Raw genomic sequence first — 14,899 nt, forward strand, 5'->3', positions numbered from 1 at the left:
TACAGGGTGTCCACATGGACTGTAAATTTTAGAGGACGAGTGAAGCGTAGCCTTCCCCTGTAGAATTTTGGTTTCCCCGAGCATCAATCACTTCGAACTAGAGAGAGAGAGTCCGTCAACGTCATTTGTACCACGCATAGAGATAATACCCCCCCCCCCCCCCCGCATGTTATCTGGAAATCTGGCCGACCGAATGACACGCGCTTTATTTTTTTTTATGACCTTGAGCGACTCCCGTCAGCCTGATCGGTGAACGGGGCGTAAAATACCTCGGGAATACCGGTCCTCTAAAATTTACAGTCCGTGGTCCGTCAAGGTCATTTGTACCACGCATAGAGATAGACCCCCCCCCCCCCCGCATGTTATCTGGAAATCTGGCCGACCGAATGACACGCGCTTTAGTTTTTTTTTATGACCTTGAGCGACTCCCGTCAGCCTGATCGGTGAACGGGGCGTAAAATACCTCGGGAATACCGGTCCTCTAAAGTTTACAGTCCGTGGTGTCCACTAAAAAACGATCCAGGGCGAATATCTCAGAAACCGTTTTCTCTAGGAATTTAAAATTTTTATGTTAAGTAGCACGTGCAGGGGGCCAAAGAAGAATGATATCCTCGATGACCTTGAACCATGTCTATAAAATCACAAAGGTCGTAAAAGGGAAAATTGCAAGATAGAGCTAATAACTCCAAAACAAGTCGTGCTACATTATCGAAATTTGCTAGACAATCGCATCATGGTAGGAGATTTTAATATTTGGAAAATTGAATGACCTTGAACCATTGTCTTCAAGGTCATACTAAAATTATCTCGAGAACCATTACGTTTAGAGCAAAAATTCCAATTAGAAAGTTGTTCTTCGTCACCTGAATTAAAGGCTTCAAAAGTCGATGGATGACTTAGGCCTAAGGTGGTGCCTTGGGTATTAGCCTAGCTGATTATTATTATTATTATTATTATTATTTTATGTATTAATAACTTTAAATTATACTTTATAATTGGAATTTTTCGAGGTGTAAGTCACTCTCGGATGACCTGCACACCGAGTTCGCGTACTTACAAGGAGACGACCCGAGGTGTTACACACCGATTTTGTTCAAACTCGGGGCATTGGTAGACCTTCATGTAACTTGAAAAATCCTAAAGGGATTTTATTCAATGGGCAACGGTTTTGTCATGGTAACGAAAAATGTTTCAAGTTACACACCGAGTTCGTGGAGTGACCAACCCCTCGGAATTTTTGCTCTAAACCTAATGGTTCTCGAGATAATTTTAGTATGACCTTGATAGCGCTGTCTTGCAATTTTCCCTTTTACGACCTTTGTGATTTTGGTACCAATTTTCTCGACTTACTATTGGTCGAATCCGATCATTTTCACGCTATGTAGGCATAAAACGTGACGGGGAACACTTTTCTAATTGGAACCAACTTTCTAACACTTACGGTTCTCGAGATAGTTTTTGGATGACCTTGAAGACATTTAGGGAAATACCCCACACATGCTCGTGTCCCCTCCAGATCTGATATAAGGTCAGTAGGGGGTCCAGTAATGGTGACGAGAGCTGCTTGCTCTTCTCGCTTCCTGGAAAATTTTCGTTTTTTTTTTTCGGTTTCACCCCTTTTGAGAAATATGGTTAATCCAAGGTTCCCGCTAAGGGCCACAAAATTCTTAGGGGCCACAAAATACTTAGCCCACCTGTGAAAAAACCTTAGCGCCGCTACTGCGAAGAATACTGAAAATAAATGTTACTCCTACTCAAAATCTACCTCACATTAAATCAACTAGTCCTTTTAGTTCGGCAACTAGACCATCTCGTGCAACTTTAAGATCTGCTAATAATGAGTTAAAAAAAGAGTGTCTTGTGAAATAGTTGATAATAAAAATTATCCCTCAAGAAAATTTAATCTAAATATTGAGTCACAAGAAAGTTTACAACCTTTAGAAGTGACCAGTGATAATGTTGAAGTTCCTAAAGAATCCTGTGATATTTTTGAAGCTCAATGACACCCACAGCCAAGAACTGTCCAAACAATATTGTGCCAACAGACATTTTACAAGGCTCATATGTCCCCAACATTTGTGATACTATTGAAGTTCCTAAAGTATGCTGTGATACTTATTTAAACCAAGAAGAATTCCTCATTCTTAATCAAAACGAAACTTGTGATATTCAGCCTGAATCCAAAGAAAATAAAGAGAGAGTTTCAAGTCAAAATGAAGAAAAAGATAGTACAAAGAGCACGGGTTCCTCAATAATAAGTTGTGACAATAACAAATGAACATGACTGTAAGTGTGATCGGTTAGAGGCCATTGAAAAAATTTCGAAACTTAAACTGAGGATTAAGAAGTTGGAAGATCGTAGTAAAATGTTACAAAATCGTACTAGTAACACCTACAAAAAAATTATTTTCTCTGATAAAGCAAAACGCGTAGTAAATATGAATTTAAAAATGTCACAAATTGAAATTAGCAGGTTAAAAAAATATAATATTAGATTAAAGAAAGAAAATGAAAAATTGAGTAAGCTTAATGTGGAAAGTGAAATTATTTTAAAGAAAATATTTTCTAATAGCCAACTAAAAATGTTAAAAGGAAAAAAAGTTACTTGGGGAAAAGAAGATTTAGCACACGCGTTCGCTCTGAGATATTTTAGTAAGCGATCATACTTGTACCTGAAAAATGAACATACCTCTGCCACACATTTCTACTTTAAAGCGATATGCCTCTAAATTAGATTTATCTGAGGGTATTTTACATGATATTATCAATCTAATGAAAGCCAATACGAACAATATGCCTTTAGTAGACAGAATAACAGTCTTAACTTATGACGAAGTGCATTTGCGCTCAACCTACGAATATGACCCGAAACGTGACAAAATCGTTGGAATGCGTAGTCAAATGCAAGTAATCATGGCGAGAGGCTTATGCTCTAGTTGGAAACAGCCAGTTTATTACGCCTTTGATCAAAAAATGACTAAATAATTTTTTTTCTACCATTCTAGAATTAGATCAGGCAGGTTTTAAAGTTCACGCGTGTGTTAGTGACATGGGGGCGAGCAATATGGGGTTCTGGCGTTCACTCGTAGTATATACAGAGAACCCATTTTTCTAATCCAGCCAGACCTAATGACGATATTTATTGTTTCGCGGATGTTCCCCATTTGCTTAAACTTATACGTAACTGGTTTCTGGACTACGGATTTGTGTATAATAACGTCAAAATATCAAAAGAGCCGGTGCAGTTGCTTTTACAATCTGACAATAACAAGGTAAAATGGTGTCATAAAATAACAAAACTACATCTAGAATGCATTCAGACGGCGAGGCAGAATGTTAGATTAGGTGCGGAACTGTTATATCATACGGTTGCTACGGCAGTGGATAGATAAAAACCAAATAATAATTTAAAATCAGAAGAACAGAAAGCAACAGCCGAGTTCATAACGTGAACTAATAAATGGTTTGATGTGATGAACAGCTACCCAAAATATGATAAAAACCCAAACAAAAGTGCATTTGGTGTAAGTTTTGATGAACAAAATGAAATTCTTACTTATATGAACGGGGCGTAAAATACCTCTGGAATACCGGTCCTCTAAAATTTACAGTCCCTGATTCATCCAATCGTTTTCATAAACTTATAGGTTGTGTGGTATCGTAGTCTTCCACCCATAGAAATCTCATAGGTAACTACAATGCTGCCGCCTACGGCCGAGCTTGACGCCAGTTCGCCTTGAACCTTCAGCCAATGAGAGGCCGTAGAGTGGTTCCGACAAGGAGGATAATAATCCTCCTTGGATCCGCTACTATAGCGGGAGATAGGTGACGTCATTCTCTCTGGTGACATTAAATTCTTGGCAGAACCACTCTTTGAGCTCTGATTGGCTGAGATCTGGCTATCGTGTGCCACGGCGTTTGGCCCATTTGCCAGTTACACGGCAGCATTCTAGTTGCCCATGAGATTTCTATGCTTCCACCCTAGCCAAGGCAGCTTCTGGCAAAGCGTATCATTGCCGAGATAAATAATGAACACGACTCAGTGATTGCGAGTAAACGAGGCCCTAATTTATTTAATAAAAACAGGTAATATAAACCATAATTGATAACAGATTACAACACTTCCCCTCGAAATTAGAACTTGGGGAAGACTATTTGATTAATTAAATTTAATTAGTACTGAAGTCTGTCCGGTGGTTTCCGGAGTCTGGTGGATCGTCGTGGTTCTGGATCTTGGTCCAGACCCTCAGGAACTGGTATATCCGGCTCTTTAGTTGGTGTTGTTGGTTGTGACTCAGCCGTTGGTACAGGAACCCCTGGAACATCTTGTTTTGGTTTTATGTCAAAATTGTTGATCGACATGCCGCCGCCAGAATTGGTTATCGTCGGTCAACACGGTGTAATTACGTGAGCCGCTGTCACGACTGACTACGGTAGAAGGCATCCATGTCTGACCTGGGCGTAGATCTTTCGCGAGGATTGAATCGCCGACATGGAACTCTCTGTTGTGCCCTCCATAGCCGTTCACTTGTTGTTGTTGCTGTTGTTGTTGTTTCGCATACACCCGGCGTGCCGTTGAAGGATGTGACAGAGCTAGTCGAGTACGGAACTTGCGACCCTGTAATAGCTCCGCCGGTGTAACTCCAGTCATCGTACGGGGAATGTAATGAGTGATTCGTCCACAGAATGACCGTCTCTCACCCCGGCTTTCAGGCCCTTCTTGAACTTGCCCACGAAGTTTTCAGCTGCCCCACTTGTCGCTGGATGGTACGGTGCCGAAAAGGTATGTAGAATGCCACAGGACTTGGTAAAGACTTTAACTGAGAACCGTTGTCCGTTACCAGGCGTTCTGGCAGACCAAGCCGGGAAAAGACGGATCAAAACGCCCAAATTGTGTCTTCGGATGTCGTGGATTTCATCCGGAAGACCTCCGGCCATTATGTCGAGGATTAACAGGAACATCGATCCGTTGATAGTCCCGCAAAAACTGCTTGAATGCGGCCCCAAGGCTTGTCTGGCCAGTCCCATGGATGTAGTGTAGCTCGTGGTGGATTAGGTCCAAATTTGGCCACCAGACGTTCTGGCGTGCTAGGTTTTTCATCCGGCTCATACCAGGATGTCCGGAATGTAACTCTTCCAGCAACTGCTCACGTAAGGCTTAAGGAATGATGACTCAAGCACCCCATGGTAGGCAATCTGACATGAACGTCAGCTCGGTCCTCTTCTCAAATTATGACCGTAGGTAGGAATCTGGATTGACATCAGGCCAACCCTAGCTAGTCCACTTCAGCACCCTTGATAGTATTGGATCTCTTCGGGTACTTTGAGCAATGGTTTCGGATGTTACTGGCAGGGTATTAAAAATCTTTACCTGGTGGAAATCGACGTCATTGGAAGTTTGCTTATCGTCGCTGCAAGGCAGACGAGACAACATATCCGCAATGACATTATCCGTCGATTTGACAAATGCGATGGCATATTGATACTCAGTCAGGAACAATAAACAACGCTGCATCCGTAGCGATAGAGTCGATGGTAATGATGCATTTGGTTTGAACAGAGTTACCACCGGTCAGTGATCCGCCCAGAGCGTGAAATGACGGCCAAAGAGATACCGATAGAATTTCTTCACCGCAAAAATTATGGCCAGCGCTTCTTTGTCGATCTGGGCGTACTTAGCTTCAGCCGTAGACAACGTTTCGGAAGCGAAAGCAATCGGCCGTTTCACGTTTCCCTGGGTCCGTTGTACCATGACACCACCGACACCGTAGCTGGACGCATCGCAGAACAGCTCAATTGGTAACTTCGGATCGTAATGTGCAAGAACCGGTGCGGAACTGAGAAGCTTCTTGGCTTCATCGAACGCTGCCTGGCACTTCGAGTGTTACGCTGTAGTCCGCACAGATCCGGACTTTACCATTCGGCTTCAGGACTGGAACAATAGGTTTGGTCCAGTCGGATACTGTTACTGGAACCAAAGTACCTTCTTTCTGTAGCCGCTTAAGTTCTCGTTCAACGGGACCGATCAGCGCAAAAGCCATTAGTCGCAGTCTCTTGAAAACCGGTTTTGCCTCGGACGTAGGGTTAATTTAGCCATCTTGCCTTTGACGCATCCCAATTCGTCCGTGAATAGCGCTGAATACTTGTCTAGTACTTGCTGCAATGTAAGTTTATCGGAAATGAAAAAGACACCGATGAATCAATAGCGCTTTTCCATAATTATTTTTATGTATGCCTACATTATATATAAAGAAGGCCTGAACAGCTAAAAAAATTAACTTCCAAGGTACGACAGAGATGGCGATACTTTCGTCATCCGCCAAACAAAAAGCACGGTCAAATCTACAGCTTCTAATCAGGCTGCTTCCCGACATTCGAATGGGCGTTGTAGCTATTTCTACGAGACTCTATGGCCAAAGAATTATTCTTTTACGATAATCAGGCTGGGAACACTGCTCTTGGTTGCAGTTTTTGGGAATAAATACTTTAAAACGTTTTCACCACACGAAATGTGTAAGTATGAGAAATAACCAAAGTACAAATAATTTTTACTGTAATAACTTGTTGATTTTTAAATAGGGCCAACTATCACTTATTTAACAACCTTTCCTGGTAAGAAAAACTCTAATAGAATTATTTCTGAACTAACAGCTACTCTTGTGATCTTAATTTAGATAATTTAATTTCACTTGAAGCTTTGTAGTGCTATGACCCCTAGGTAATACCATGGTATATTTAACGAGAAAAAACCACCAACGGTCATTGATTTATGAATAAAGTAAAACAATGGTAATAGGACTATTAATTTTATTTAAAAAAGAACGTGATACTTCTACAGAATATGCCTTAAAAATTAAAAAGGTTATTAGTCTTAATTTTGTAACTGCCTCAAAGGCATATTCTGCAGAAGTACTTATTAAAATTAACGGTCCTTTTACGATTGTTTTACTTTTTTCAATAATGTGGTATCTTTCCTTCATGTTTCTGTCCCAACTTGTGACTTGTCCACAATTACTATTTTGGCCAATGTAAAATCTATTATATTTTATGCTTAATACCGTTTTGCTTTTTTCAGTTCTTTATATTAGAGCAGTTAGGAGTCCATGGTTCACTCATCTAGTTAGAGAAAGACATAAATTATCTCTAAGATTACTATCATCAAATCTGGACGCATCTCCACCTCCAGAAGACCCCAAAAAAACAGCAAATAAAACTACCAAAGAATTAATTTGTTTAATTGGAATTGATGGCAAAATTTTAGGAAATAAAACCAAAATTGAAGCTGAGCTCATTGCTAAGAAAAACAAATGGAGGTTGACTCAAATTTTATAAAATAGTGGGAAAATAAACTAACCATGTGAATACATTTTTTTCAGTTTAGTCAGAAACACTGGCAATAGCGTAGGAGTAAAAAAACTACAAGTTTACAAATTATTAACAAGCTCTCAATTAAATGAGGACTTAGATAAAGAGGATAAAAAAAAACCAAATGTGGCCATAAAATATTTAACATTTTCTTCTAAAATCGCGACAAACGACCTGGAAACCAAAATGAGAAGTGTTAAAAAGTGGATTGACAAAGATCAAGAAATCAGATTAACAATAAGTGGTGAAATTAGCAAGGAAAAGCAACTGGTAAATTCCAAATTTGCAAACTCAATTATTGACTACATATTATTGATATCATAATCATTCAATTTCAGGAAGATATCTATACATCAATAGAAGAAATGCTCAAAAATGAAGCCAGATTTCTGCAAAAAAGAATTAAAAATGGAATTTTAAAAGTTACAATAACCAATTTAAGAAAAAAGAACACTTAATTCGAATGTAAATTTTAATTGAATAAATTAAAGAATTATACTTTATCTCTAAGCATTACAAGGTATCACTTCAATAGTTTGCATTGGCACAATTGTATTATTTTCAATTTGTTTGACTGTTTCTTTCAAAGTATTTTGGACAAATTCTTTGTCTCTGCGTAATATTTCTCTTTCCTCAGCTTTGCTGCCTTTGTAATTTGATAAAGTAGAAGCGGCGGATTTATGCTTATAAAATTGGTACTTTTTATCCTGTTTCTAAAGAAAAATATATTAGATGGATGTAAACTGACAAAAGTTAAAAATAAGTTTTACTTTTTTAATTTTAGGCTGGTAACTAGGACTATGTTCTCGAATATGTTTCTTTAGATTAGTCTAGAAAAGGACAATATAAAATGTAATTTAAAATGAGAGATAAAATACTTCAATACATTACTTTATGCTTATATTTTTTATCACAGCCTTCAATAATGCAGCAAAACTGAGGTTCTTGATGTGAACATCTTATGTGTTGTTTCAAGCTACGTTCTAACTTATATTCGCGACAGCATCCCTCGTAAGTACAACTAAATGTCTGCTGATTATTTTCGTGACATGACAGATGCTCTTTCAAGTTTATTTTCTTTCGGAATACTTTTTTACATTTTGAACACAAATATACTAAAAAAAATTTGATAAATATGGGTGGGTTAAATAGAAAAATTTAAAGTTGAAATACCTGGAGGGTGTTTTAGTTTTTTATGTCTTCTATATAAACTCCATTTATCAAATATTTCACCGCAATTTTCAATTTGACACGTATATCCTTTGTGACATTTCAAATGTCTTTTCAGATGACTCGGAATTACAAAAGCCTTGGTGCATCCGTCAAAAGTACATCTATAAGTTAAGTTTAAATTAATTTTGCCATGAAATATAATTTTCCTTGCACAAACAGGTAGTGCTTGACTCCTGTATGTTGAAATTCATGAACTTTTAAATGCTGATGTTTTATAAATTGAGCATCACAATAAGTACACTAAAAGCAAGAATAAAAAAGTAAAGGGTATGAACAATTAAGGTTAATATTGAAATACATACTTTGAAAGAATTTATCCGTTCATGTTTTCTTTTTATGTGTTTTTGCAATGTATGAGGTGATGAAAATGTTTGATTACAACCAGGTTTCGAGCAACTACAATTATATTAAGTCCATAAGTTAACATATGTTAAACATGGTAGTTTAATATATAAATCTAAAATGTCACTTAAGAATTGAATTGGCTAACTTAATTTTTTTTGTTTCATGAGTTTCTTCGTGTCTTTTCAAATGGGCAGCACGTTTGAATGTGGCTGTACAATTATCATGCAGGCAAATGAAAGGGCGCTTTAAAAATGAAATAAATAAGCTACAACTTTATTTTACAACTAGCTTTACAAGAAACTTTATTTACAAAAGGCTCCATAAGCTTACTTCTTTACTGTGGATTAGTAGATGAGTTTTAAGTCTTTTATTCTTTGAGAACGCTGCAGAGCAGCCATAGAAAGAACATACGAAAGATGACATTTATCTTCTATAAATTTTATTTAAATGCCTAAAGGGTTTATCCCTTTGCTACCATGTGGTCTCCGTACTTTATATTTCAAAAACAAGCAGAGATCACCACGGCCAACTTCCATAGAATGCAGGACAAAAGTGGCGATCGAAACTGGACTGAAACTGGTAATAGTCCTCAAAATGTTGGATAAAACTAGTACGAATAGTTTGATTATTTGGCTATTTATACACATTTTTTACTTCATATTTTTAAAGGGATCCCTCGACTCACTAGTGTTAAAATAGCCAGTTTATTAGATCATGGCGGCGAGGCATTTTGCGAATCGTAATATTATTTTTTATTCTTTTCTAAAATAAATTGAAGTATTAAACAACTGCATTTAATTATTAGACCAAGCCAAGAAGCCGTGCTGCTTGTTCAAATTATAAGCCTATTTAGATTCGTTAATCCCGATATTAAATATTAACTGTATAAAAAACTTAAGACGTTTTACTTAACTTTTGTTGGTAATAATTAATTTGTTATATAGGGAGTAGGGGAATCTTTTGAGAAAATTTACTTAAATTAAACTTTCAACACGGAATCAACTAATTACATTGTGCTTCAAAAGTCATTCCGCAATTTGGTAAGAACTGGAATACAACAGCCATAATAAGAAATAGTCTAAGTGCTTTAAATTTTATAATATGTTAGACTTTAGAAGAGGAAGAGTCCACTGTTAGTTGCAACAACGCTACAGGTTTAATTGGTGGAGGTATCACTTGCAAAAGTTCCACAAGCGAAGGGAATTTTCCAGAAATTGGCAGTACGAGTATGCCACCTCAGCGTAGACGCAGAGGAACGGATACACTCGATGAAGACAAAACAAATATCAAACGCGCAAAGACATTTTTTAGGTGCTTGAATTATTATTATTTTAAAATAGCTTTCTTTAGGTTTGCAAGAGAAGCAGTGATAATTTTACAGAAATTATAAATTAGTTTATGTGTGTGTATTTAGCCTTTTCTTTTCTCAATAATACATATTTCAATTTTAATACAAATAATAGATTTGCCATTTTTTAATAGTTACCAGTTATTCATTTTTAGAACCTCTTTCTCCCCGCCACTAAATTTGAAATCTATTCTATACCAAAGCCAAAATATTAGTGTTTATATTTCGTATAGAGAGTATATAGTATTTCCTGGCACTCGGTTTATTTTTAGCAAAATTCTCACTCTATTAATAGCTTTAGCCTTCTCTCTCTCTCTCTCTCTTTTCTAGCAAAGACCTTGACGTAGTTTTGGTGAAACTTTTAACATTATCATTTCTGAAATATGTGTTAGCCTTTGTTTCAAGTAACAGAATATTACTTAAGCTATAAGTGTAAGCCCTAATACTAAGAGTAGTGTGGACTACGTATGAAATTGTTACAAATAGTGTTGTATGGATGAAAATAGGTAGATTTAACTAATGAAATGTAGCTATGTGGTATGTTATAAATACAACGATTATTAATTCAATTTATTGTAAAAGTTCTAGGAAACCAAAGTCAAATGACTTGTCAGAATCTTTCTCGGCTAAACGGTGTACAATGCTTTTTCAAGAATATGTCAGTGAGTATAGTTTTTGTATAGCAAAACAGTTGGAAATGTGTTTAATATAATCTTAAATATAGGTCCAGATGATCCTGATGTTATAGGACCAGAAGGAATGGAAAAATTTTGCGAAGATATAGGAGTGGAACCTGAAAATGTAATTTAAAATTTCCATACTTTTACATTTGAATAAGCTACTATATTTGTTTCATTTCTTTTGCGGGGAAAATAGATAGTAATGTTAGTTTTAGCTTGGAAAATGGATGCCAAACAAATGGGATTTTTTACATTGAGTGAATGGCTTCGTGGTTTAACAGATATGCAGTATGTATTATGCGAAGATAATAAATGTAATTTTAAGTAACTAATATTTTTCTTAGGTGTGACACTATACAGAAAATTCAGGGTAAATTGGAATACCTCCGATCTCTACTTAGAGACTCAACTCACTTTAAGAGCATTTACAGATACGCATACGATTTCGCTAGGGTAATGCGAATACCATTTAATATTTAAGAGGTTAATCTAATCTAAATTTGCGCATTAAAAGGATAAAGACCAAAGAAGTATGGACATAGAAACGGCAAAAGCCATGTTACAATTACTTCTAGGAAAAAATTGGCTCTTGTACGGGTCTTTTCACCAATTTTTAGAAGTAATAAAATTGTTGGCTTCTCTTTGTAATAAACTACCAATTGCATAATTTTTTTAAATTTGCAGCAATCTAAGTATAAGGTAATAAATAAAGACCAGTGGTGCAATGTACTGGAATTTAGTCGAGTAATTCAGTCAAATCTTAGTAATTACGACGAAGACGGGGCTTGTAGGTCTAAAAACGAATATAATTTTTTTGCAAATTTTCACAATTTTTATCCTATTACAGGGCCTGTTTTATTAGACGAATTTGTAGATTGGTTGAAAAGCAACAAGATACCTCTGCATAATTAATATAATACATACTAGCTACCAAAGTTCGAAGAAGTGGAAGCAAAATTAAAAAAAAACGCTTCGTTAACAGTGAGCAGAAATGACTGGTTTTTTCCAAAGTGTTAAGTGTATTGTACAAAAAAATTGTGCGGACTGGAGCAAACGTTTACAAAAAAATATTTTTAATGGTAAAAAATAGGATGGTTTTTCGTTTCTAGATTTTTTATTATTACGGTATTAGTTAACTTTAAACACCTTGTGAATAATAAAATTATTTGTAAAATGAAAGTATTCAGAACATCATGGAATTTTACGTTTAAGTGGGATCTTAGTGTGGGGAGTGATTGACGAACGTTTTATAAGTGAAAATATTTGCCAAATGAATAATTCCTACCCTCCCCCATTTTAATTTTTTCCCTGTAATACCCGCTGTCAATACTCAGGAGGATAATAACCATTTTTGTTTTACCCAAAATTCACAAACCCCTCAACTAAACGTGCCTGCTTATATTTTGACAATTGTAAATACCTGGTAGGATTGTTTACGTATTCAATAAATTATAAAAGCATTCATTTAAAGTGTTGCATTAAATCTTATTTATGTAATAACTATGGACATATGCGCATAGCTGCTGCTATTTCTTTCTCAGAACCTGAGCACCTACAGCAAACTTAAGTTTTAGTCCCCTCAAACAGACTAACAAAAATAAATATTTGGTTAAAAGATAATTATTTACATTTAATTGATTTATTTACAAAATTTGTCAGACTTCATTTTGGCTCTCCTGTACCAAATATAATAATATAGGCTTAAATCAAAATTTTATAAAAATAAGCTTAACATAACCAAAATACACTTAAATAAAATAAATACTACCTGTCCAATAAAGTTTCATGCAGATTTCCTTCTTTTTTAGCTATTTTAATGCTAGATTGATCTTCCTGGCTCATTTTAAGCTTTCTATCTTGAAAGCTTTGGAACTTTTTTCTGAAAATTAATAAAGTTAGAGATTAAAAAAATTCATTCAATAAAAAGAAGGAATTTTGGCAAGTGTCGATACATACACGTAATTAATTTCACATTGAGTTGAAGATGCTCTTTCTTCTTGCGGCAAATCGTCATCTTCTTTGCTTTGTCTTTCAGAAAATGACCTAATCTATCAAATAAGATTAATTATTTTTTAATAAGGCTATTAGTAAATGTAGATTACGATATAGTGGCTAACAGAGGGTATTTTGGCGACTGGTGTAATTGTTGGTAAAAACCTTTTACCAAAATAACCTTTAGCCCAATTGGTACACCCCTGTTAAGCTACAGCGTTATTTTAGCTTAAAGGCGCGATGGGCAATCGCCCCTTCTGGTATCACCACTGTGACAAGGTACAGAACACCCATTACTTTAATCATTTCATTTGGTCCAGCTGATTTTACCCTAGCAACAATATCGCCATCATCATTTGCTGAAAAGAAACAGCTATTTGGTCCCGACAACGCCATCTTTCCCTAAACATAAAAATTAAACTGCATAAAAAACTAATTATCTACATAGTTTTAACTTACATCTTGAAAAACAGGTTCCCATTGCTCCATTCCACCAATTGCATCAGATCGCCCAACTACAACACCATCCTGACCAGTGCGTAAATATTTTCCATAACCAGATTTCATTGCTATGTTCTTATCATTAATCTTAACTGCTGTTAATACTTCTTCCGGCGCTGGCCCTTCACCCGCAGGATGTGGTCCACCAAGAACAAACAAACCATTGTCAAGAGCACGCACGTAACAATTTGGAGTCATTTCTATAGCAATTGAGCCAGTCATTTCTTCAATGACATTGGTTGTCCACCAACCACCTAAAATAAAATTATGAGAAATAAAAACTGTAATAAAAAATCAGTTGTCTAGTGTACGAAAACTAAAATTACCATGAGTAATCATATCCTGCTCAGCTTCAGATTTACTCTTAGTGGGCCTTGGTCCCACTTCATCATCATGCTCACGTTTCCTTTTATGTTTCTTCTTATGGCTAAAAGATTTAACAACAGTCAAATGAATATTTTAAAGTTTTTAAATAAAAATTCATACATTAAAATATTTACCTCTTTTTATCACTTTTAAATTTAAGTTTATTTGTTCTAACACCCATGTATTCGGCCATTTTAAATTTTGAAGATCGCTGACTGCTGAGAGCATAGAAATAGAAGCGTTGCCAGATCGAAAATCTGAAATTATCAATTTTCCTGGAAAATTATCGTACATTTCTCTTTGGCGATAAATTTTAATTCATACATAAATGCGTTGAATTTAGATGATTTTTTAAAGCACTACAGGAGTTTTATTTCAGGGAAATAAACAAAATGTCTATTATCATTATTAACTGAACTTAATATGTTTAAAAATGTTTTAAAAAATGCGGTAATAGCTAGGAGTAATAAACTCACACTCTGGACTACGCGTACAGAAAATGTATATCATTCATTTTTAAGTAGGAAAGTTATATAAATTAATAATAAAATATAAATCGTTCGTAGGTTTATAAAAATCTAAAGATTATCGTACATTATAGTACGTTGAGGCAGAATTATCGAAATAATGGTACGATATCGTACGCCATGAAAATTATAGTACGCCCTAAAAATGTTGATTAAATTATCGCACTGTGCGATAATTATCGTTATCATGATAGAAAATAAATAGACGGAAGATTACTGCGACCGCGTTAAGGCACCCCTGTTTTTGACCGGGAAAATTCCGGGACGTGAGCATGCGCCAAACACATTCTTGTTTCTTTTAGACGCCATATTTGAAATCGCGCCAGCTATTTTGTATGGGAAAAATTCAGGGGTAACTTCGAAACACAAATTAATAAATTAAATATGGTTTGGTGCAGAATCTTTGGTTGTAAAAGTATTTATGGAGCTCAAGGAATTATATTTAATCGCTTTCCAAAGAAGAAAACTCGCCTTTGGGCAAGAATAAAACACAGAAAAAATTGGAACCTAACGCCGAGTTTTCGGGTTTGTAGCCGACATTT

At 35.9% G+C, this 14,899-nt stretch overlaps 5 protein-coding genes across 10 annotated transcripts; 2 read left to right on the top strand and 3 right to left on the bottom strand.

Moving 5' to 3' along the window:
* Positions 1-4,647: 4,647 nt before the first annotated feature.
* LOC149947333 (uncharacterized) lies at positions 4,648-5,028 on the bottom strand. Its single transcript, XM_090170878.1, has one exon. The coding sequence runs from the start codon at positions 5,026-5,028 to the stop codon at positions 4,648-4,650; it is 381 nt and encodes a 126-aa protein (XP_090027004.1).
* Positions 5,029-6,372: 1,344 nt separating this feature from the next.
* On the top strand, positions 6,373-7,867 carry mIF3 (mitochondrial translation initiation factor 3). Its single transcript, XM_090170593.1, has 5 exons — positions 6,373-6,513; positions 6,580-6,612; positions 7,076-7,313; positions 7,377-7,635; positions 7,704-7,867. Exons 1-5 carry the CDS (start codon positions 6,510-6,512, stop codon positions 7,821-7,823), a joined length of 654 nt encoding a protein of 217 aa, XP_090026719.1. The 5' UTR covers positions 6,373-6,509; the 3' UTR covers positions 7,824-7,867.
* On the bottom strand, positions 7,866-9,544 carry LOC149947335 (transcription factor IIIA-like). The gene is made up of 8 exons (XM_090170585.1): positions 9,274-9,544; positions 9,089-9,186; positions 8,901-8,994; positions 8,756-8,838; positions 8,539-8,699; positions 8,257-8,480; positions 8,136-8,195; positions 7,866-8,078 (listed from the first exon to the last, which is right to left on the bottom strand). Exons 1-8 carry the CDS (start codon positions 9,364-9,366, stop codon positions 7,872-7,874), a joined length of 1,020 nt encoding a protein of 339 aa, XP_090026711.1. The 5' UTR covers positions 9,367-9,544; the 3' UTR covers positions 7,866-7,871.
* Positions 9,545-9,600: 56 nt separating this feature from the next.
* SCCRO4 (DCN1-like protein SCCRO4) lies at positions 9,601-12,302 on the top strand. Of its 6 annotated transcripts, XM_090170588.1 has the most exons (11): positions 9,666-9,682; positions 9,749-9,826; positions 9,888-9,983; positions 10,052-10,254; positions 10,874-10,953; positions 11,016-11,092; positions 11,168-11,259; positions 11,316-11,424; positions 11,486-11,590; positions 11,656-11,758; positions 11,819-12,302. In XM_090170588.1, the coding sequence occupies exons 4-11, from the start codon at positions 10,172-10,174 to the stop codon at positions 11,881-11,883; spliced, it is 714 nt and encodes a 237-aa protein (XP_090026714.1). In that variant the 5' UTR covers positions 9,666-9,682; positions 9,749-9,826; positions 9,888-9,983; positions 10,052-10,171; the 3' UTR covers positions 11,884-12,302. The 6 variants fall into 6 exon arrangements, with proteins under 6 accessions (XP_090026715.1, XP_090026717.1, XP_090026714.1 ...); XM_090170589.1 differs by lacking the exon at positions 9,749-9,826 and having other exon boundaries at positions 9,601-9,682; XM_090170591.1 differs by lacking the exon at positions 9,749-9,826 and having other exon boundaries at positions 9,601-9,682; positions 10,059-10,254.
* A 132-nt stretch (positions 12,303-12,434) lies between these two features.
* Positions 12,435-14,041, bottom strand: FRG1 (FSHD region gene 1). Its single transcript, XM_090170586.1, has 7 exons — positions 13,965-14,041; positions 13,791-13,891; positions 13,423-13,718; positions 13,261-13,365; positions 12,928-13,019; positions 12,740-12,850; positions 12,435-12,647 (listed from the first exon to the last, which is right to left on the bottom strand). Exons 1-7 carry the CDS (start codon positions 14,021-14,023, stop codon positions 12,611-12,613), a joined length of 801 nt encoding a protein of 266 aa, XP_090026712.1. The 5' UTR covers positions 14,024-14,041; the 3' UTR covers positions 12,435-12,610.
* Between the last annotated feature and the right edge of the window lie 858 nt (positions 14,042-14,899).

Source organism: Leiobunum rupestre, chromosome 4, assembly GCF_980474605.1.
Source record: "Leiobunum rupestre chromosome 4, qqLeiRupe1.1.hap1, whole genome shotgun sequence".
Lineage (NCBI taxonomy): Eukaryota > Metazoa > Arthropoda > Arachnida > Opiliones > Sclerosomatidae > Leiobunum > Leiobunum rupestre.

Excerpts from the sequence above, each read along its gene's own strand:
- LOC149947333 (XM_090170878.1), bottom strand. The coding sequence starts at position 5,028 with ATGGGACTGGCCAGACAAGCCTTGGGGCCGCATTCAAGCAGTTTTTGC.
- mIF3 (XM_090170593.1), top strand. Across the intron at positions 7,314-7,376 it reads GCTAAGAAAAACAAATGGAG|TTTAGTCAGAAACACTGGCA; the intron begins GTTGACTCAAAT and ends CATTTTTTTCAG. Across the intron at positions 7,636-7,703 it reads TTAGCAAGGAAAAGCAACTG|GAAGATATCTATACATCAAT; the intron begins GTAAATTCCAAA and ends ATTCAATTTCAG.
- LOC149947335 (XM_090170585.1), bottom strand. The coding sequence starts at position 9,366 with ATGTCATCTTTCGTATGTTCTTTCTATGGCTGCTCTGCAGCGTTCTCA. Across the intron at positions 8,995-9,088 it reads CATGAAACAAAAAAAATTAA|TTGCTCGAAACCTGGTTGTA; the intron begins GTTAGCCAATTC and ends ATATAATTGTAG. Across the intron at positions 8,481-8,538 it reads AAAACTAAAACACCCTCCAG|TATATTTGTGTTCAAAATGT; the intron begins GTATTTCAACTT and ends AATTTTTTTTAG.
- SCCRO4 (XM_090170589.1), top strand. The coding sequence starts at position 10,172 with ATGCCACCTCAGCGTAGACGCAGAGGAACGGATACACTCGATGAAGAC. Across the intron at positions 11,093-11,167 it reads TAGGAGTGGAACCTGAAAAT|ATAGTAATGTTAGTTTTAGC; the intron begins GTAATTTAAAAT and ends CGGGGAAAATAG. Across the intron at positions 11,591-11,655 it reads CTTTTCACCAATTTTTAGAA|CAATCTAAGTATAAGGTAAT; the intron begins GTAATAAAATTG and ends TTAAATTTGCAG.
- FRG1 (XM_090170586.1), bottom strand. The coding sequence starts at position 14,023 with ATGGCCGAATACATGGGTGTTAGAACAAATAAACTTAAATTTAAAAGT. Across the intron at positions 13,892-13,964 it reads TTTAAAAGTGATAAAAAGAG|CCATAAGAAGAAACATAAAA; the intron begins GTAAATATTTTA and ends TAAATCTTTTAG. Across the intron at positions 13,366-13,422 it reads GGGAACCTGTTTTTCAAGAT|GGAAAGATGGCGTTGTCGGG; the intron begins GTAAGTTAAAAC and ends TTTTATGTTTAG.